Source organism: Geotrypetes seraphini, chromosome 5 (genome assembly GCF_902459505.1).
Source record: "Geotrypetes seraphini chromosome 5, aGeoSer1.1, whole genome shotgun sequence".
Lineage (NCBI taxonomy): Eukaryota > Metazoa > Chordata > Amphibia > Gymnophiona > Dermophiidae > Geotrypetes > Geotrypetes seraphini.
The window spans coordinates 56,591,147-56,614,675 of NC_047088.1; the positions used below are offsets into that span (position 1 = coordinate 56,591,147).

At 40.2% G+C, this 23,529-nt stretch overlaps 1 protein-coding gene across 3 annotated transcripts in view; it reads left to right on the forward strand.

Moving 5' to 3' along the window:
- KLHL4 (kelch like family member 4) overlaps positions 1-19,923 on the forward strand; it is a 257,308-nt gene extending 237,385 nt beyond the window's left edge. For 2 of the 3 annotated variants that reach the window (XM_033943970.1, XM_033943967.1), the window contains exons 9-11: positions 907-1,119; positions 5,176-5,347; positions 19,720-19,923. In XM_033943970.1, coding sequence (XP_033799861.1) covers positions 907-1,119; positions 5,176-5,347; positions 19,720-19,779 — 445 coding nt within the window. In that variant the 3' untranslated portion in view covers positions 19,780-19,923. The remainder of the gene's footprint in view (positions 1-906; positions 1,120-5,175; positions 5,348-19,719) is intronic. The other variant, XM_033943968.1, reaches the window with a different exon arrangement.
- The last annotated feature ends 3,606 nt before the right edge of the window (positions 19,924-23,529 follow it).

The window sequence follows — 23,529 nt, forward strand, 5'->3', positions numbered from 1 at the left end:
TATTTGTCTGGAGGAAGGCTACTAAAATGGTGTGTGTTCTTCATCATAAGGCAAGTGGGAATAGACAAAGATCTCAATATGTACACTTTGGAGGAAAGGTGGAAGAGGGGAGATATGATAGAGATGTTTAAATACCTACGTGATATAAATGCACATGAGTTAAGTCTCTTGCATTTGAAAGGAAGCTCTGGAATGAGAGAGCATAGGATGAAGCTAAAAGGTGATAGGCTCAGGAGTAATCTAAGGAAATACTTTTTTTACAGAAAAGGTAGTAGATGCTTGGGACACTCTCCCGGAAGAGGTGGTGGAGACAGAGACTGTGTCTGAATTCAAGAAAGCCTGGGATAAGCACATGGGATCTCTTAATGTGCAAACTGAGCATACACTTAAATTTATGCACATATCCCATCTTTTACAAAGCCACATTAGGCTTTTTTAATCGCCAACTATGGTGGTATTGGCTCCGACACTCATAGGAAGAGCGTTGAAGAAAATACTGCCTCAGTCAGCAATTAAAAAGCCGAATGTGGCTTCATAAAAAGGGGTCTATAATTTTTAGAGGATTTTTTAAAATTGAATTCAGGGATTTGAGTATAAATTTAGTCATTCAGCCCTAGTAAGCGTCAAAGAGGCTAATTTAGGAACATTAATTCTTTGATTTGGATCTGTATTTGCCTTCTTTTTCTTACATTAACCTCTGCTTTCTGGATTCAGATGAATAAAATTAGCTGAATCAAATAACTGAAAACCATTTAATTTTTTTCTGTTAGAAGTTCCATACTACTATGAGCAAGTTAAAACCACAAATGCTAGATTATATTTTCATTTAAAAAAAAATAAAATAAAAAAAATCTAGAGTTTAGGCAAAGAATAATGCTTAACTATACTAATAGTATTTTATTGCAGACTTTATGCTGTTGGTGGGAGAGATGGCAGCTCCTGCCTAAAATCTATGGAATGTTTTGATCCTCATACTAATAAATGGAGTATGTGTGCATCGATGTCAAAAAGAAGAGGTGGAGTAGGTGTTGCTACTTACAATGGATTTCTGTATGCAGTGGGAGGCCATGATGCCCCGGCTTCAAATCATTGTTCAAGGCTTTCAGACTGTGTTGAAAGGTAAGGACAACTGACATTTTCAGAAAGACATTTCACAAGAGCATCAAAACTTCTGAAATTTTTATTAGCTGGTATGCTTCAAGACATTGATATGTTGAGGTGTGCTAACATCAGTCAATGATATGTATTATTGATTAGATAGACAGATACTGTATATAGCATTAGAGATATGCAGGTCAAAATGTCCATCTTGAAGTCCCAGTATTGTTAATGGGATTGTTTTTGTTTTAGGGTTAATATTGTTAAATATCGCTACCTATTGTACAACAGAGCACTATATTTCAGCAGTGTATTTCTTGATAAATAGTGTTCATTACTGAACAATGGTGTGCGATACTATGCAAAAGTATGCACTATTAATGATATAAAAATCCCCAAAATTTGAATTATTTTCCTGCCAGTTGTAGAATTAGCAAAAGAAGACGACATGCCCCCCTGTTTTACTAAGGTGCGCTAAACGTTTTAGCGAGTGTTTAGTGCACGCTAAATCTACACACTAACACATCCATAGACTAACATGCACGCGTTAGCATTTAGCACAGCACACCTTTATAAAAGGAGCCCAGAATGTTTGAGGATTTTCAGTAGGAGGTCCAAGTCCAAATGAAGATGTTTTGAAAATCACTAATTTCCAGATTTTTATAAAAAAAAGAAATGGTACAAAAAGAAATACATACTGAGCACAAACTCAATTTTTAGAGAAAAAATTTCTAGTAAACTGTCCACATAGAAATCCCAGAAGAGCAGAGGGGTAGCCTCGTGGTCACAACAGTAGATGTTACATACAAGGATCCAGGTACAAATAACACCTTAACACACTATTTTGTATTGTAAGCCCTCCAGGAACACCTAAATATCTACTGTACCTAACTGAATACCACTACAAAAGCCCTCAGATTTGCAGGTATCTCCTATCTATACAGTAGGTACAGTTGGTGTTTTGTTGGTGTTGGATGGCTTACTATTTCCACCACAAGTGTATTGGTTATAGAACTGGGTCCCTTTCTCTACAGTTCACTGCATTAACCACTGGCCTACTCCTACGACCAACTTACTGCTGTAATAAGGATATCCATAATATATGATACTGTCACAAAGCCTGGTATGTATTGTCACTATCACTTCTTTGGGAGTTAGGAGGAGGTCATGCCTGAATCCCCTCCAGTGACAGCTGGCCAGTTAAAATATCTTTTTATGACTTAAGTCATGCTTGAAATAGGTCCAGATAAAAATGTCTTCTTGCCCTAACACTTTTATCTTGTTCCATCATCCCGGGAAAATGTCCAAACTATGAGGGTCGCCCAACCCCCCCTCCCCTGTGATCTAGACAAATTGCAGAAAAATCCATTTCAAATTTGAGTTTCAAAAATCGCAACTTGAATATTTTCCCATGGAAAACATCCATATGGCACTATATGTTGCTTTTGAAATGATTTTCTTTTTTTGAAAATGAACACCTTTGTAACTGCAAAAAAAATGGTGGCACAATATTATGGCATCTTTCATAACCTGTGACAAACAGATTTTCTCCAAAATCCAAAGCATATTGATGTATCCCAAATCTGCATTTCTATACCTAGAGAGTCCTCTAGTGGCATGAAGACTTCCAGTTTGTAATACTTTGAGAGATTCAAGCATACAAATACGTGAATGAAAATACTGTGCCTTTGACACATGAACACTATGCTAAAGTTTTTAATAAACTGTGGGGACCTTTTACTAATTGTTCGTGTACAGCTCTATTAATTGGGTCTGCAGTATTTTGTAGTTACCATATGGTAAACTGTGCATTAACAGAAAAAAAATACAGAAACAGAAAAATGAAGACAGATAAAGATTATCCCCCTGTTTTACTAAGGTGCGCCAACTGATTAGAGCACGCTAATCGAATTAGCATGGGCTAAACGCTGATACATCCATAGACTAACATGCACACGTTAACATTTAGGCCCGCATTCTGTATAGGATGTCGATCCCACCCGCCCAAAGTTAACCCGATTCTATAACCGACGTCCATGTTGCAGATGCCGGTTACAAAATTGGGTTTGAAGTGCCCAACATCCCTCCCCGGACCCCCCCCCCAAGATCGCCGGCAGGAGGGTGCCCAACTCCTCCTGCCAAACCCTCCAACGCTCCCCCTAAGATCTCCGGCAGGAGGGTACCCAACCCCTCCTGCCGACCCCCCCAATGGCCCTTCCGATGATCGCAGCAGGAGGGTACCCAACCCCTCCTGCCGACCCCCCCAACGTCCCCCCATAAGATCGCCGGCAGGAGGGTGCCCAACCCCTCCTGATGGACCCCCCCAGCGAACACCACCACCCTGGAACCCCACCTTGATCTTACCAGTAAGTTGGACCGGACAGCTCCTCGCACGTCCGGCCAGCAGGTCCACCTCTGTCCAAATGATGCGGGCCCGCTCCTACCCTGCCCAACCCACAGGATCCTAGAGCCTGATTGGCCCAAGCACCTAAGGTCCCTCCTTAGGGGGGTCAGCAGGAGGGGTTGGGTACCCACCTGCCGCGATTGTCGGAAGGGTCATGGGGGGTCGGCAGGAGGGGTTGGGTACTCTCCTGCCGCAATCGTCGGGAGGGCCATTGGGGAGTCAGCAGGAGGGGTAGGGCACCCTCCTGCCACGATCGCTGGGGGGAGGGGAGACTTTTGCGGCCTTAGCCGCAGCCACTATACTAATCATGGCAGGGAGATCCTTGCTGTGATTAGGTACAGTGGCCGCATCTACTTACCATATAGGCCAGCATTTTGCTAGCCTACATTGTAAGCGTCTCCCGTTCTGCTAGGGAGATGCGTAGGGCCGCCTAGGTTCGCTTAAGGTTACCGCCTAGCCTTAGGCGAGCATAGGTGGCTTGCGGACCTCTCTAGGCTCCCTGGAGACGCCTTCAATATAGGTGGCCTACTTGGGGAGCATTTTTTTTTTTTTAGAAAAAATGCCTCCCGATTGGCTAATTAGACAGCTGTAGGACGCCTACAGCTGTCTACAATCGGGAGCACTTTGCAGAATCAGGTCCTTAGTGCACGCTAAATCAATTAGCACACACTAATCTGTTAGCGCACCTTAGTAAAAGAGGGCCTATATGATCTATCTAGTCTGCTTAAAAATGCCATCTACTATCCCCCCCCTCCTCTTCCTTAGAGATCCAACATACTTGTCCCAAACTTTCTTTGAATTCAGATGCACTTTGGGCTCGATTCTGTATAGGATGCTGGTCTCAGCTGCCACCTAAGAAGTGGCTGAGAATTGCATACTGGCATCCTATGCAGAATTGTGTCTGACCTAACAAAAGATGCCTACCCCCCAGATTCTCTAACCAGCGCCCAGCACCAGTTAGAGACCTTTCTTCATCCTAACAGTAGATGCAGCCAGCTGAGCTGATCATGGCATGGGAGTTCCCTATCAGCTGAGCCTGCAGGACTCCCCAAAGCTGTGCTTTGGAGAGTCTTGCTGGCTCAACTGATGGGGGGAGGGAGGGAATACTTCTGCCATGAACAGTTGAGTCAGCTACATCAGAGGCCACCCTGCATACACACCCAAAATCAGGGTTTTGTTTTTTTTATGGGGGGGGTAGTTGGTTTTTTTGCGAGAGTATGTAAAGTGTGGAGAATGCACATGACTATTTAAATGGGTAGCAGCGGGCGCTCCTGCGGTAATTTTTTCAAATGACCACATACTAATGCTAACATTAGCACATGTTCATTAATGGAAAACTCTAAAAAGTCCTTTTTGATAACTACACTAGAAATAGGCTTAGCATGTGGGAAAGGCTCATATAAGGGAGAATTAAACCCATTTCTTAGCACAGCTTATTAGAAGGACCCTAATGTTGTACTAGTAATGGCAAATGTAGGGAATTCCCTCAATTGTTGTATTAAATTTATAGGTACTACACCATGAAGTCCTGTGTTAAGCCATGTTAACTGCTTATTATACCATGGTTTAATAAAAAGGCCCCTACACATAGATATAGTTTGATAGATAAGAGAGAGAGAAATTTTTCAATAAAAAGCTAAGCTTTTCAAAGATATTTTCATAACTGTTTTCAGGTATGACCCCAAAACAGACAGCTGGACTACTGTGGCTCCCTTAAGTGTGCCACGAGATGCAGTTGGTGTATGTCCTCTTGGAGACAAATTGTATGCTGTAGGAGGATATGATGGACACTCTTACCTGACCAATGTTGAGTCATATGATGCTCAAAATAATGAGTGGACAGAGGTAATATCAGATAAGTATTTGCAATACAGTTACTATTTCTTGCTTCCTCTATTTTATTTCTTGAAAGTTCTAAATTCATCATGATGAAGAAAATAAATATATGAAAATCACTGAGTAAATTGAATGATGTTTCTAACTATATCGTACATTTTGAGAAATGTTTTTATAATAGGTAGTCTTGGCACCTATGTAGCAGAAACCAAACCTACTGTATCTTAAAAAGCACAGATTAATATACCTGTTCTCAAACAGTATTGGTTGGAATGTGTGAACTCCACCCCCGTTCCAATCAAAGTCTGCTCATGCTCCATCTAAACTCTGCCCCTATACATGCCGACTTGCAAAGTATGAATGTAGCTTTCCAACAGTCAGTATTTTATAAGGGCACATTTATACACACAGAAAGGGTTTTTAAAATTATTCATGTTCTGTAAATTGTTAATATCTTCTGGGTAAGGGATGCCCCAATTTTGATCCAGCAATACATGTTTAAAGCCATCTAGAGATTTATTGCAAAATGTAATCCGTAACAACAATAAATACTCTTAGAAGTGCTGCTCCAGCATTTAATGGCCTTTTCATTTCAGAATTAATAGTCTAAGGGAATGTAATGTAGAGGTTAATTTTTTTATAGTAGGAGAATAATCACACAAAGTAAATGGCAGCAAGAACAAATAATTAAATCTAAAAATTCATAGTAGTTGAACAAAAAAGTTGAATTAAATAAGCTTTAATCAAAATGTATCTTTGCGCACTCCAATCTAGAGAGCTGCACGGGAACGGGGATGATGGGAATCCCGCGGGTTCCCCCTTTGGAGCACGGGGATCCCTGTGGGGACACCCCTAGGGTCGCGGGGATCCCGTGGGGACGCCTCTGAGGGTCGCGGGGTTCCTGCGGGGTTGGATCGCAGTGCACTCGAGCCGCGAGGGTAGTCTCCTCCTCCTTACCTGCCCTGTCGCAGCACACAGCCGAACGGAAGTCTTCCCGATGTCAGCGCTGACGTCGGAGGGAGGTCTTAAGCAAAGCCCTCCCTTCCTCCGACGTCAGCGCTGACATCAGGAAGACTTCCAGTCGGCTGTGTGCGGCAGGGCAGGTAGGAAGAAGGCAATGGCGTACGAAAAAGGGGGGAGGGGGCGGTCCACCCCGGAGAATGTGCACAGCCGGTCAGGTCAACAGGCCCGACCGACAAACCTCCCTGCCCTGTAGCCGCAAATCTAAATTACCTCTTACAGCAGCTTCACTACTCCAGCTGCTGTAAGAAGGTAATTTAGATTCGCGGCTACAGGACAGGGAGATTTGTCCGACCGGGCCTGTTCTGTTGTCGGTCGGGTGGGGAAGCGCCACAAAGGTAAGGGGCAGGGAGGGAGGAAAGGTGGAGTGGAGAAGAAAAGACGCTTAAGGGGGGAGAAGGCCGCTGAAAGCACTGGGGAAGACAAAGGGGTGGAGAAGGACGCTGAAAGGACATGGGGAAAACGGGAGGAGGGGGGGGGGAAGGATGCTGAAAGCACATGGGGAAGACAGAGGGGGGAAAAGGACCCTGAAAGCACTGGGGAAGACAAAGGGGTGGAGAAGGCCACTGAAAGGACATGGGGAAGACAGAGGGGGGAGAAGGACGCTGAAAGGACATGGGGAAGACAGAGGGGGAGAAGGACGCTGAAAGGACATGGGGAAGGCAGAGGGGGGAGAAGGATGCTGCCTGACAGGACATGGGGAAGATGGGGGGGGGAGAAGGACACTGAAATGAAATGGGGAAGAGGGAATGGGGAGAAGACGCTGGCAGGGAAGGAAACAGAGGTGCCAGACTATGGGGGGAGTGGAGGGAAAAAGATGGGTGCCAGACCAATTTGGGAGGGGGGAGAAAGGGAGAGGCACAGTAATAGAGCAAATGGAAGACACAGAGAGAAGAGAGACAGTGGATGTAAGGAATTGAATGAGAACATGAAGAAAGCAGAAACCAGGCAACAAAGATAGGAAAAAAATTATTTTTTTTTTTTTTTTGCTTCAGGATAAAGTAGTATATTAGTTGTGTTGATAAAAATTTATAAACATGAGAGGCTCTGGTAGAAACCCGTTTACAAAGTATGTATTCTTCCCAATTAATATTTCCAAATTAATAAAGTCTTTTTGCTTATTTTTAAATGGGTTTCTACCAGAGCCTTTAATTCAGTAGCATAACTAAATGAAATAACTATTTCTGTAGTTTATAGGGACGGGCGGGGATGTAGGGGATTCCTCATGGGGACGTAGGAGATTCCTCGTGGGGATGGGCGGGGATGGAGGGGATTCCTCGCGGGGACGGGTGGGGACGGAGGGATTCCTTGCGGGGATGGGTGGGAGTCCTCACGGGGACAGGTGGGACTTTGGCGGGGACGGGTGGGGACGGGTGGGATTTCTGTCCCCGCGCAACTCTCTACTCCAATCAAGTATGACTCTAGACATGTGATGCTCCACTTTATATTGTGGCAGTGACACTTGGCCTGAGCTGGAATGACCCACCCGAGAACCCTGCCACAAGGAATAGATGTTTGTGACCTGTAATCTGCCAGTGGCTCCCACGCCCACTGGTGTGCTCTGGCCCAGCTCTCTTAGCTATATGCAACAATAAAGTTCACCACACAAAGTTTTCAAAAAAACACTTCTCATTTTATTCAGGTACTTTCATTAAACTCAGTTCATGTCAGATGGCCAAATATCCAGTAATTCACAAATATAACTCTTGTGCAGTAAAGTTTTCAACAGTTCAGATTAGAACACATTTTTCCATCCTCTGGCAATATTACAATCTTTTCTCCAAAATAATTAAAAAAAAAAAACAAACAAACAATCTGTGGGGGTTTATTTCCACACAGTTCCATGGCAGCAGCCCCGCCCTGGGCTTACTGGCTTGCACTATTCTCAAAGAGAACAAAAATAAAGCAGAAACAAAAGAGATAAATTTATTCCCACTCTGCAATGGTTCAGTACTTTAGTCTTTTCCAGAACAATCCTGGGATAAGCAGTTCTAACCACATAGAAAAAAAAATCCCAAACAAAACTTTTTTCTTTTCCCTGGAACTCACCCAAGCTCTAGCCCTACAGGTATTTCAGTTTTAAAGTCCTGGTTTTTAGCCACTTCTCTGGCCCACATAATTCCAAGCAAAAATACAAACAAAACAAAAAGGCAAAACAGGCTTTCTTTTCTTCCTGTTTCCAGATGCTAGCACAGCACACACACAAAAACAAACTGTAATAACTTTTAAAGTAGAAAACTTCTCACCTGCCATGCTGTGACTACAGCTCCATGCCATCCTCCCCCTCTGGTTCCAAGGGTGAGCTACTTTCCCACTGCCTGGTGGCCTCTGGGCAAGTTTCCTCTGCAGGACTTTCTGGCTCTGGGCTGATGTCCTCCATTTCCCCCAATCAGCCAGCTGGTATGGAAGAGCCTTCAAGGGCTCCCTGCTGCTTCCTCAGCTTCTCCTTTCTCTGGGCTCTCCCCCCTACTTGACAAGCTATCAGAGATAAAGGGCCTTGCATTGCCCTGCCCCACCCCCTCTGCTAAGTCAGGCTGAATCTTAAAGGAACCAGTGACCTTTTACCATGGGTTCTAAATACTGCCTCTTAAAGGGAGAGGAATAAACCTAGGGAATTCTGGAAGTTGTAGTTTTCTGCTCTGGGGCACTTCCAGGCATAATCTCTGCTTAAAGGCAGTAACAGGGACCTCCAGGGCACTGAATAAAGGATCCCCACTGCGCTGCCCAGGGTCACTAGAATAAAGACCTCTATTTGGGACATGCTCATAACAGCATTAGAGCTGCAATACTGGGACAGACCTAAGGTCCATCAAGCCTAGTATACTGTTTCCAAGTCACAAGTATCTGGCAAGATCCCAAAAGATTAAAACAGATCTCATGCTTCTTATCTGAAAAATAAGCAATGGATTTTCCTATATCAATCTTAATAATGGCGTATGGACTTTTATTTTTATGAAATTATCCAACCCTTTTATAAACTCTGCTAAACTAAAGGGTCCTTTTAACAAGCCATGCTAGCGGGGTTAGCACATCAGAAATTTCATCATGCGCTAACCCCCAAGGCCGGCTAAAAAACTAACGCCTGCTCATTGCAGGCATTAGTGGCTAGTGCGGCAAGTGGCTTAACGTGCGATATTACACACATTAAACCCCTACCGCAGCTTGATAAAAGGACCTCTAACTGCTTTCACCACATTCTCTTGCAATGAATTCCACAGTTTAATTACATGTTGAGTGAAGAAATAATTTTTCCAGTTTGTTTTAAATTTACTACTTACTAGCTTCATTGTGTGCCCCCTAGTGCTTGTATTTTTGGAAAGAGTAAACAAGCAATTCATATCTACCATTCTACTTCACTTAGTATTCTTTAGACCTCCATCATATCTCCTCTGAGCTGTTTCCTCTCCAAGCTGAAGAGTCCTAGCCTTTTTAACCTTTCCACACAGGGAAGTCATTCCATTCCCTTTATCATTTTCATAGCCATTTCTATGCCTTATCTAATTCCTCAAGAGAAAAAAAGGGGGGGGGGGGAAACAACACCACAAAACTGAATATGTGATCACAAGAGTGGAATTGTCCAAATAAGAGAGATGTGCACTGTAAAAAAGTGTCCTCCAATCCTTCTGATGATATGAAGATCTTTATTGTTCAAAACATCTAAATGACACATTCACGACTCAATGAGTCATTGAGTCGTGAATGTGTCACTTATCTAATTCCTCTACATCTTTCAGTAAGCACTTTGTCAAATGCCTTTTGAAAATCCAGACACACAATTCCCCATTATTATATATAAGGCTTTACCAAACTGAGCATGGGGCATTGACGCCATTTGTGAAAGCTTCAGGTTTGAAAATAATTCTACATGCAAAATGACACCAGCGCAAGGTTTTAAAATTATAACCAGGATTTATTGAATTATTGGTTCTATTTTCCCATTATTAGATCAAAAGAATAGCATAATTGCTTACGTTGCGCTCATGGGAGATCATCATCGTGGCCAAAGACTGGCCTTCTCACAATGGTCTCGTCTTTCTATCTCATTACAGTCTATTATATAACTTTTGGTTTAGTGACATCATCAAGTTTGACGACCAATAACATTTCTCTGGGTGGTCTTAAAGTTTAGACAAAGAAACATTCCTCCATGTTTCTGAATTAACATTAACATTCAAAAGAATTCACAATTATTAACATGGTAAATTCTCAGTCCTTCCATGCTGACAAGTTCTGAGCCTTAAAGGAAAAAAAACTCCTAAGCTGACAGATTCAAATTGCACAGCCTTACACAGAAATCTTACTCAGGAGAAAAAGGGGGGGTTAAATCCCCCTCTCCTCTTCCTGAAGCATGGGCTTCCAATGCCCCCCTTCTCCCTATTCTTGAGACTGACTCTAATTACTTCCAGATGTTGTGCTCAAGATCTTTCCTTAATATTTCTTATAAAACCATTTATATAAACCATTTATATTTCCACATATCACATCCATGGGCCCCAAACATTCATAATTTCATTCATATCTTGGCCATTCATACTTCATACATTTTATATCTCAGTTTGGAATATGGAGTTTTCCTAACTGGCCTGAGCACATCTGTTTTCAATTAGAACCACAAGGCTAAAGGCGGGAAGCTGAACAAAGAACAGAAACTATTCACTGGCACAAGATGCTGGCCTAAGACAGGACAGTTATAGTACATACAAAAGAACCTCCATGTAATCATGTAATCATGATTTCCACCATGATTTAGCTTCAACAGCAAAGTACATTTAAATTTAATTACTCCCTAATCATACATTTCAGGCAATGCACAAGTTTAAAAATACTTTATAAACCATGCAGGGGCACAAAAATTCATATTCAAAATTAATTTGAAACACTGAGATAAAAATATAAAGGCAGGGATTTTATTTTTCCCTTATGCACACTTGCCTGCTTTTAAGCATGGTATCTGTTTTTTGGAATAAATCTTTTTCTTTTCCACAAAATTATCCTTTCACTGTTGAATACAATTCCCAAGTCCAGCAGAATTCTTTTCTTTTCTCCCATCTTCCCTATCGAACTTCTCCATATCAGATCCCTTACAATCAGGTCATAATTCATAGCACATCCTTCCTTAACACGTCTCACAAAACTTTCTTCCACATTCTTGTACGTTCGTTCTACAGCTTTAAAATCGCCAGACATTTAACTTTCTTTTCCTTTTCACTTAACCATCTCGTTTAAAAATCACTTTCCAATTACAGTTCTGTTCTTCCAACATTCTAATAACCTTTTTAAAATATAAAGGAACAAGGGAAAAATTCAAGCTACATAACGTCTTTTTTTTTTTTTTTTCTAGAGGCTACAAACAGCTTCTGAAACTCTCCCAAAGTACCTCCATTGTTCCTAACACAGCAGGGATCACTTAGCTATGTAAACTCTGCTCTCCCAATACACTGCATTTTGAACTTAAATCAACATATTCAACTTCTCGACATCAAAACAATTGAATTACATGCTCGTGCTTAGCTGGTAAAGTTTTATCAGAAAGAGACCACATTGAATCCTGATTTTCTACTACATCGGAAACAAATTTAAGCCACGGATACATAGGATTCTCATGTCTTGCTAAACTACCAGTTCTCAATAAACCCTTTTAATATGCAAAACAGACTTGCTCCGAGATAAGCAAATACCTGTTGGAAATCTGTAGCCCTGAGACAAAGGACTCCATTGCTGCTATTCCCTCCCCCTCTTTCCTCCCCCTTCCCCTCTTCCTGGTAATGAACAAAGGAGAACACGTGATAGCTCTGTAGAAGGCATAGAGGGAGGAAAAAGGTGGGGGTGAAAATCCCCCATTTGCAGCCCGCTCTTTCAAACAAAGGAACAGCATAGCAAGGGAACGGGAAGCCATTAACTTTATTTTTCTTTTTCCAGAGACAAGAGAAAAAGTTAGGGCAAAGCAAAAAAGACAGAGAGAGACAGAACTGGAGTTTAGAAAGACAAAGCTGAGAAACACAATTTCTTTTTTCTTTTCAAAGTAGTTACTTCAGATAGGCACTGAAAATGCACTGAGGGAGAAAAAGAAGGAGGGGGGGTGCCCTCAGCCCGTTTTTTCAAACAAAGAGACGGGACAGAGGGAAACTTTTCAAAGTCAGATTAAAACAGACAGTTTTCACTTTCACAGAGAGAAAGAGTTAGTTCAGAGACAAAGCTTAGACACACAGCAGGAAAGAACAAATTTGTTTTTTTCTTCAAACTTAATAACGCATTTTCAAACAAGCAAAAACTTACGTTCACAGAGGAGACCTGCTCTCTACTGGGCACTTTTTTTCTTCTTTCAGACGGGCACTGCTCAGTTTAAAAGCCAGATGGAAAAATGCCAGCTCTGCAAGGGCTGTTACATTCTTTCTGTGTTACTTTTATTTCTAATTTTTTTTCTTTTTCTTTTTCCATTAATATTTAATTTCCACTAACTTCATATCCCTCTACCCACAAATTTATTATGTACAGATATATACAAGCATGCTCCTTATTGTTAAATAATATTTTTTTTTATTATTTTTAATAAAAATTTTTTTTTTTTTTATTAATTTTTTTTTTTTTTTTAAACAGGCGTAATACTCACAATTTTCCAGTTTTCCGGTCCCGTTTTATCTCTAATTTCCGCCATATTCCTGCGCAGCCAGTCAACCTGTGACCACCTTTTGTTACACAACCATGCGAAATCTCCAGAGCTCCTAGAGTTTCCATGAATAACCTATAAGCTTTTTCAAGGCGTCAAATTAGTTCCCGGGTTTCGTCACCAATTGAGCATGGGGCATTGACGCCATTTGTGAAAGCTTCAGGTTTGAAAATAATTCTACATGCAAAATGACACCAGCGCAAGGTTTTAAAATTATAACCAGGATTTATTGAATTATTGGTTCTATTTTCCCATTATTAGATCAAAAGAATAGCATAATTGCTTACGTTGCGCTCATGGGAGATCATCATCGTGGCCAAAGACTGGCCTTCTCACAATGGTCTCGTCTTTCTATCTCATTACAGTCTATTATATAACTTTTGGTTTAGTGACATCATCAAGTTTGACGACCAATAACATTTCTCTGGGTGGTCTTAAAGTTTAGACAAAGAAACATTCCTCCATGTTTAAAAGTTATACAAAGTTTTCAGAAAATTACTTTTGATTTCTGAATTAACATTAACATTCAAAAGAATTCACAATTATTAACATGGTAAATTCTCAGTCCTTCCATGCTGACAAGTTCTGAGCCTTAAAGGAAAAAAAACTCCTAAGCTGACAGATTCAAATTGCACAGCCTTACACAGAAATCTTACTCAGGAGAAAAAGGGGGGGTTAAATCCCCCTCTCCTCTTCCTGAAGCATGGGCTTCCAATGCCCCCCTTCTCCCTATTCTTGAGACTGACTCTAATTACTTCCAGATGTTGTGCTCAAGATCTTTCCTTAATATTTCTTATAAAACCATTTATATAAACCATTTATATTTCCACATATCACATCCATGGGCCCCAAACATTCATAATTTCATTCATATCTTGGCCATTCATACTTCATACATTTTATATCTCAGTTTGGAATATGGAGTTTTCCTAACTGGCCTGAGCACATCTGTTTTCAATTAGAACCACAAGGCTAAAGGCGGGAAGCTGAACAAAGAACAGAAACTATTCACTGGCACAAGATGCTGGCCTAAGACAGGACAGTTATAGTACATACAAAAGAACCTCCATGTAATCATGTAATCATGATTTCCACCATGATTTAGCTTCAACAGCAAAGTACACAAAAAACACCATTCTTTTCCTTATATTAATCTTTAGTGTGTTTTTTCTTCTGGCCTTAGCTACATTATATTAAAATTTTTATTCACCTGTTTTTCCGTACGCTTCTATTTGGGCGTGGTCCTTAACTAACACAGAATTTTCTCTAACTAGAATTACCCAGAATCATATGAAAAACTGGCGCTACAAAAATACTGCACTATCATGCTTCTGACATCCATTGCATCGTACCATAAACAGCACGCTAGCCACCACGAGCCACGCGCCACGCGCCATGCGCCACGACTCAAAACACATTACCATTTGTAAGAAAGGTTCCAATGGGTGCCAATATTGTGTATCTGTCAGAATTCCAAGCAGGAGTAGTACTTTTAGAAACCTACATGTGCAGAGAAAAGCACCATTCCATGACATTTTCATCACATGCAAGTGGTGATCTTGCTTCATAAAACACCAACCCCCTCTTTTAGCGCGGATTTAGCATACGCTAAATCAGCGAATGTGCTAACCGCTAACGTATCCATAGGATAACATGCATGCGTTAGTGTTTAGTGAACCTTTATTAAAGAGGGGGCAAATGAATTAATTTTTTAGGTGGTGCTGAACACCACAGAGGTGGAGATCCTAAGCCCAAAAGAGCAGAGAAAGGCCAAATTTTATAAATAGTGCCTAACTCAGTTGGCGCCTAGAAAAGAGGCACTTAGGCCCTGATTTTTTAAAGTTAGGTGACAATATAGGCAACAATTCCATAAAATTTAGGCACCTATTATGGAATCATGCTTAGCATCACCTAAACATGTTTAGATGGTGCTTAGCATCTTAACATTTAGGCATCACCAATTGATGCCAAGGTTTTCTATACTTAAAGTTAGGCACCATTATCAGAGCCTTTTGGCACCTGATTCACAAAGAGGTGCCTAAATTGAAAACACACCCATGATTCAACCCTAACCATGCCTACTTTTAGTGTAGGCACTTTGGACTAGGTGCCTACTTTTTTTAAGAAACAAGTTTTTTGAGTTAGATGCCTAACTTTCAATTAAGTCCAATTAAAGCTCATTATGAGATGTTGAAAGCCAATATTAACACTGATTACAATGCAATACAATACAACTTCTTATATCCTGTAAATTTCAACATGGAATCATTGCAGCTTACAGCAAGTTGAGTTACATTTATGATATTATTGAAGGTGAGCAGTATTGACATGTCATTTTGAGGATGTCAATCCATGGGAAGAAGAAGGCAGGGAGGAGTTGAGTCTACTGGTGGAAAAGGAAGGTCTTTAATCTTTTCCTGAACAGACAATGCGTGGGTAGCCATCGCAGGTGAGCCGGTAAACTGTTCCAGATATGTGGTCCTAGGAACCTGAAGGTGGCGTTAACATCCTCTTCTGATGTACTCCTTGAGAGGATGGAAATGGTACATTAAATCGCTGAGTGGTCCTTGAATGAAGGAAGGTGTGTGAGACGGGGATGATGGTCACTAGTCTGCTGAAGTTTTCTCCGAAAATGGACGTTAATCATACAGGCTAGCTTTTAATGAATTATTTTTTTCACAGGAAACCAGTGTAGTTTATGTAGCAGTGGGCTTGCCCTCTCAAAGCGGTGGGAATGGAGGATCAGCCTTGATGCTGAATTTTGGAGCACTTGCAGACACTTTTAGTTCTTTCTCTGTGGCACGGCAGTAGACAGAGTTGCAGTAATATAGATGTAGTAGTAAGACAGCTTTCACCACCTTTCTAAAGCTGCTTTAGGACAGGGCCATTTTGATTGATCTTAGTTACCTCAATCTGAAGAAGAACTTTTTTTGCCAGAGAAGCGATCTGGCATTTGAAAGATAGGGAGGAAGCTAGTATGATTCCTAGCACCTTTGTGGAAATAGTTATCTCAAGCATCTCGCCTGTAGGTAGCACTAGTTCCTTATAAGGTAGCAGATTGTGGTCACTGAACCAGAGCACCCTGTTTTTTTGTTTGTTGATTTTAAGGAAGTTGTTATGGGCCCAGGTACTCAGGCTCTCAACGACAGCTTTATGAGGTGCACAGTGTCTTCCAGAAATTTTTTAACTGTGAAAAGTATGAAAATGCCATCTGCATAGGAGAAGATGTATGATTGAGGGAAGGGGAGGCTGTTGCTCACTGTTCTTAGGTAGATGTTGAACAGGAGTGGTGAGAGTGGGATGCCTTGTGGGACACAACAGGTGGATATCCAGCTTTGTGATCTTTGGTCGCGCTTCCAGACCTCTTAGGACCCTGTTTTGCAAGAACTGTGAGAACCTTCGTTCTATACCCAGTTCATTTAGTCTCAGGAGCAGGAGTGAATGGTCCACTGTATCAAAGGTGGCTGAGATGTCAAAGTGCATCAGGACTGTGTTTCCCTTTGCGCAGGTAGTTCTTGGCTGTTAAGGTTAGTTCAAGTAGAAGTGTTTCAGTACTGTGCATGGCTCTGAAGCTGTGTTGTGTGTTGTGAAAACCATCCCATTGGTTAATGAAATTGGATAGTGGTATGTTGATGCAGAATTCTAACAGCTTCGCCAGCCAGGGTATTCCTGCTATGGATCTGAACCTCTTGACCTTGGTTAGGTCTAGGTGACTATATTGGTGCCCAACATTAGGTAGAGTTTATAGAACCAGGGGCTTAGTGCATGTTATTTAAAGTTAGGTACCAAATAAGAAGACCCAAAGTTCCACAGAGAAAGGAGCAATCCAAAAGAAAATAAACTGTGGAGAAATACAATGTTCGTGACTTTCCTTTATTTCTTCAAGATATCTTCGAACAATGGTAAAATAAGATCATATCAACCATGTAAAAGACTACAGTGACCCGATACGGGCCGTGTTTCGGCTAGCAAGCCTTTTTCATGGGTCCAATAAAAAGCAAGTCGGTGGTGTAGAGGATTGATATGCAGTCTTGAAGAGTCAGAAGTGAAGATCCAGATGAGCACTCACCTTGATTAAAAAAAAAAAGAGGGGGGTATGCAGTGTCCCTTATGCATGTAAGAGCTGAATATCACATAAGAGATAGCCGCTTGCTTAAAACCAGACTAGTGGTGGCTAAACTAAGGATCCCTATCACCAGTTGTATATCAATCCCATATTTATTTGGATGTTGCTCACTTGTTTTTCTATAGTAACTCAAGATTTGCTAATTCAAAAAAGTTCTAACATAAAAATATCAATTTTATGCATGCAGGTAAAATCGATTTTGTGTGCATTCTTTATTAGATGCCTAGACAAATGCATCCATTTTTTACATTCTTATTCCAAGTCTAGCATTTATCTGTTCATGCTACAGTATATTGATGATCTGTCTGCTTTTCTAGGCTATTGCTTTGATAGGACACTATTTATCGAGCATTTTTTACAGACACATGTGACATAATTATATAACAGGTTACAGGAAGACTCAGGAGCAATGTTAGAAAATTCTTTTTCATGGAGATTGTGGTAGATGCCTGGAATGCCCTCCCAAGGGAAGTGGTGGAGAGGAAAATGATGATGGAATTTTAAAAAAACATGGGCTAAACATAAAGGATCTCTAATTAGAAAATGATGGATATAAATTAAAGAACTAAGGCTGGTGCTGGGCAGACTTGCATGGTCTGTGGCCCATATATGGTGATTTGATGTAGGATGGGCTGGGGAGGGCATCAATGGGAACTCTACTTACTTGGAACATGAGGATGTTACTGTCCAGACTTATGGTAGATATCCTGCAAACAGGATAGTTGGATAGGCTGGAGAGAGCTTGGATGGCAATTTCAGCATTTGGAACCTAGGACAATACCAGGTGGACTTTACAGTCTATTTTCCAGAAATATCAAAGAAGAAACAAGTTCATTTAATCATATATTTTTAATGGATATAACTAATTAGCAGACTGGATGGCCCATTCAGGTCTTTATTTGCTGTCATTTACTATGTTACTGTGTTTACAGGTATGCCAAAGTTATAAAAGAATACTTATTTTAGAGATAAACCAGACAAACAAAACTATACCCACATCTTATCTCTCACAAATGTGTACTTGCTCTAAAGAAAGTTTTAAATATGTGTACTCTATTCAGGGTGAGGCAAAAAAGTAATCCCCTAGAGTTTGTTTCAGTGTTCTCAGCAACTGCTTTGAATTTCAGCAAAAATATTACATACTTACTTAGTCATCATACTTACATAACTATTAAACAGCATTTCATTTTCTTAAGCTACGTTGCTGTTATGGACATTTTAGCATTACTATCTAGTGATTATTTTTTTGTATTAAAATTGTTCAAACTAAAACACAGTAAAATAACATCAAATGATACAATTAACAATGTCAGAATGTTGCAGTCACTGTGAATGCTCAGCGTCCAATCCTATGCTGACTATAGCTTACTGAACAGTTTACAGCTTCCCTGAACAGGTTTTGTACTGAAAATCAGGATTCCTCTGAATGGCCAAACACTGTTGAACTTACTCTGAATAGAATTGGCAATTGTATGAAGCTCTTATTCAGCTAACCCTTACTTCTGTAATCTTACCCCCCTTTTACTAAGGTGCGCAATGCTTTTTAGTGCACGGTAAATATTAGCGCACGCTAAACACGCGCTAAATGCTAATGCATGCATGTTATCCTATGGACGGATTAGCAGTTAGCGCATGTGTTGATTTAGTGCATACTAAATCTGTGTTAAAACACTTAGTGCATCTGAATAAAAGAGGGCCTTAGTCTTATCAGCCGGACTCTGTATTTCTTGAACAGCTTTCTTTAATAACATGAAGCAAAAAAAGAACACTTACAATGGATGACTTCAAGGCAGTTTAACTTTGTCACAGAATCTTCTTACTCTAGCAGCTCCTCCGATTCACAAAGGGAGCTGGGAGTGTGTCCACACCTTGTGAAAATAGCACTGTTCTCCAGTCTTAAACATAAAACTAAGCTGTGTTAGATTGTTGGAAATAAAGATGAAACCTGGTAGAACAGTGCTAGTCTCAGGTTCTCAAACAGCCATGTGCTCCACAATCATGGCAACTGTTCTCTCTCAGACTGAAAAAGAAAGGCTGACTTAAGCTCTGTGGATGCAGCTTAGTTCTCTGGGAGAAGCAAAGCCCTCTGGGGATTTAAGTCCACACAGCACAACATACTTATACATCTTAACATAAACATTTAAACTTATTCTTACATAAGAACCTGAGCAAATGCCCACATAAAGTGGGGGCAGGACAGTCCCTGCCTGGTATCAGTAGATACCACGATTACTATATAAACTTAATAATACTAGCCAGACCAGTATAAGCTCTAGGCAGCCAGACCCATCCAAAATTATCCACTGATATTCAGTGCCAGTATGAGGACATGGACCAGCACTGAATAACAGTGGATAATTTAGCCGGCAAACACTTCCAGCTGAATATTGGGGAGAGACTATGTTCTTGTACCAAGCTTTCTTGAATTCAGATATAGTTTTCATCTCCCTCACCTCCACTGGGTGACCATTTCATTTTTTAAATAAAATTAATTGCACAGTTTCATTGCAACATCATTCTTTCTTGCAATAATATTAGTTACCAACACATTTCTTTTCATACTAATAGGATATATCTCTCAATATTGGAAGAGCTGGAGCTTGTATTGTTGTTATTAAGATGCCATGATGACCATCCCAAAAATGGTACAACAGAGGAAGAAAATAATCCAAGATGTGTATACCCTACATTCATTCTCTCTGCCTAAATCATGAACTTTGGAATATTTTCATCTTGAACTTTATGTAATTTGAATATAAAACCTGGACTTTATCTTCTTGGAAACTGATCATTTTATAAAATCATGTTTAAATTACTTTTATAATGGCAAAGACTACTGTACAGTATGCATTTCAGCTCCAAGAATTTAGGTATGATTAATTAAATTTCTAAATCCTACATACCATACATTAGGAAATAGCTTGCTATCTGTTCTATCAAATATATGTAAAATACAGTGTGTGCAAACATACAGCAAATCCACCAAAAGAGGTATAGCATTCATTTTTCTATTTATATCATTCATACAGTACATTTGAGTCATCATTTAGATTCCTATATGTGTGACATCAGAAACATATGAAGAAATTTCCCTTGCAGTAAATGAAAATTCAGTGACTTTCCTGAGAGCAAGCCTTCTGATACATACTTGAAATGGAAATCCAGAAAAAAATTGTGGCCCCTTTTTATCAATTAAACTCTTAAACACACAAGCTATCTTGCCAAATGCTGACTTCGAATGCAAGGAACTAAGCAATATAATTTAATTAAATAATATTTAATTTTTAAATGGTCGCGGGATGAATGGAATGGTGTATGCCCACAGTCGCAGCACTAGCCCTGTCCTGATGAACAAGGCGAAACGCGTTGGTGGGGAACAGTGCGGCCTCACAGAGCATATGCATAAGTTAAGTGCATTATCCATTGTTGAACCTTAAAGAATGGAATGCTTGAATGATTAACTTCAACTGATAAGATTATAGCTTTATACAAGATATCAAGAAGAATTACATAAATGTGAAAAGATATATGGACACCAAAAGGCCAGAAGCTTAATATGAACACAGAACACGTTATAAAACTAGTTTTGACACACACCGGGTGAATTCAGTGAGGAGTGCTGCTACGCTGATATTTTTCAGAGTAGTGTTCACATTGCTTAGTTCCTTGCATTCAAAGTCAGCATTTGGCAAGATAGCTTGTGCGTTTAAGAGTTTAATTGATCACTTGCCACATAGCCATTGATTGGTACCCTTTTTATCAAGCCACATTAAGGTTTTTATCACCAGCCTCTGTGGCAAAAGCTCTGATGCTCATAGAATTCCAACGATTAAAAAAAAAAAAAACAACCTAACGCGGTTTGATAAAAGGGGGCCTTTGTTTTGCGTCTTTCTCCCCTGTAGTTTTCAGGGGTATTTATTTAGATTGTTTATGTTAGCCATTATTTTTGTCCCAGGTCCAAAGGCGCTATATACACTCTATTTGGAAAAAGGGCTACAGTAGCTCCTGTTGAAACAGTTCACACTCATTTTCTGATAACACGCTCATCTGCAGTGTCCATGCTTGTGTGATGATTCACTTTTGGGAAAAGAGCGTGCCCTACTTTGAAAGAGTGTGTCCTATATGCAAACAGGGTACCCTCTTTCAAAAGTGTGCACTCAACTTTGGCACTTGCATAGCACTCAATCAATTTAACCACATTCTTTAAAAAAATAATTTAACAACCACTTTATTGGAACAAACGTTTTGTCCACAGCTCCTTTATTTAAATGATTATAGCCATCCAAACATCATGTAAGTTAGAAATAATAGCTTAACCCCCATTCTTGCCAGGCAGTCTTAAATTATCCCTGATAGTTACAACTTAAAGGCTAGTTGGTATTTTTATGTTTCTCCGTTCCTTTTGTTATTGCAAATGACAAGCTATCCCTAAAGCATATCCCTTTTAAAAAGATAACAGTATTTTGATCAGGGCTGCTCAGTTCACCAGTAGTATCGCTTGGCTCTGACATCTGCATCATATTCACTCTTACCTTTGCAAGGTCATATAAAGTCACCGAGAATGAAGCGGTATCTAGTTTGGACCTGCACTTCAATATAAAACATACCCTGCATAACATTCTCTAGAAACAAACACCAATTTGATCCACTGCTATCATTTGTATCATGTCCCGTTGGTGTCCTCTTCCCACCAGCTCTCTGAGATACCTGTCGATCTCTCCATTTACCCCCTTTTAGAAAAGTGTAGCGTGGTTTTTAGTGCCGACCCCGGCGGTATCAGCTCCGACGCTCATAGAATTCCTTTGAACGTCCGAGCTGTTGCCGCTGCTGCCGGCGCTAAAAAAATCACTCTATGCTTTTGTAAAAGGGAGTGGGGGGCCTACTGCCAAACATTCTAACCCTTTCATCTTATGGGAAAATTATCAGTGTGAGCTACCACTAAGATAAGTTATTTTAATATTAACTTGTGTTATTTTTCACTTTATGCAATGAAACCTAGTTACTAATTGGAGTCAATAGTAAAATAACATTGTAACCTACATTGATCACTTCCCCCCCAAATTAATTATTTTACTGTTAATCCTAGTTACTAATCAGGCCTCATTGCATAAAATGGAACCTGTGCTAATACAGCAAATAACACGTCTTCATGGTAGCCCGTGTTAATGCCTATCACAGCTTAAAATGGCTTACCACACAACACAGGAATCCTGTAGTAAGTTCCAAATCAGAGAGCATACTCACCACATGCTACAAATCACTGGACTAACCCCCTCTTTTACTAAATCCCTAGTTTACTAAGTGCACTAATTGAATTAGCGCATGCTAAACGCTAGCGCATCCATAGACTAACATGCATGCATTAGTGTTTAATGCACACTAAATCGATTAGCGTGTTCTAATTGGTTAGTGCACCTTAGTAAAAGAGGGCCTCAGTGTATAGCCCTCAATAGAGACTGCCCAGCTTTGATGGTTGGGCTGGGAACTTTTCAATGGCCTCTCGTAAGTAGAGTTTGAGACTAGTATCACTGTCCAATACTTTCTTAAAAACTATAATAAACCTCAACCTGCTATAATAGAGAAGTCTGAAAATTGAAAACATTCTTTAGACCTATTTATATAATATGGCCATTCCACAAGTTTATCCAAACAAATCCCACTCCTTGAAATATGTTTCAACTCTTTCTGTTTTAATAACTGCAATATAGGACTATCATAAACCATTATTAATTCTATGAAAGTTCCCTCAATGAGTTAGATGCCCTTCTTCCTGTATTCCTTTCTCTTGCCAAAAAGATGTGTGATGTCAAAGCATCCCTTTAAGGCCCTCTTTTACAAAGACATGCTAAGCGTTTTAGTGTGGATTTAGCGTGTGTTAAATCTTCGTGTGCCGAACCGCTAACACATCCGTAGGATAACATGCACGTGTTAGTGTTTAGCACATGCTTAGCGCATCTTTGTAAAAAAGGGGATAAGGTTGAAAGGTATCATGCCAAATTGGTATCCTTAAATAATCTTTCTGCTGTATCCAAGAAATATTCTTTAGCAATTAAGATATTGCAATGATATATTATTATGTTTTTGTCAATATTTCTTAAGAGGGCTATTGACAGGTTAGCATTTCTCTTTCTAACTGAAGATGCCTGGATGCTCTTTTTAGATCATTCTACAAACCATAGTCTGCATTATTTTAATACATAGGCTTAGTGATATTTAAAAATAAGTCTGGGATATTCACCCCTCCATCATTTTTGGGAAACTTGAATCTATGCTATGCCATACTTGTGGTCTTACCCTTTCACAGAAAAGATAAAAACTTTTCCAAAGACCTGTAAAACTCTTATGGGGAACAAAAATGGTAACTTACCAAAAGCATGT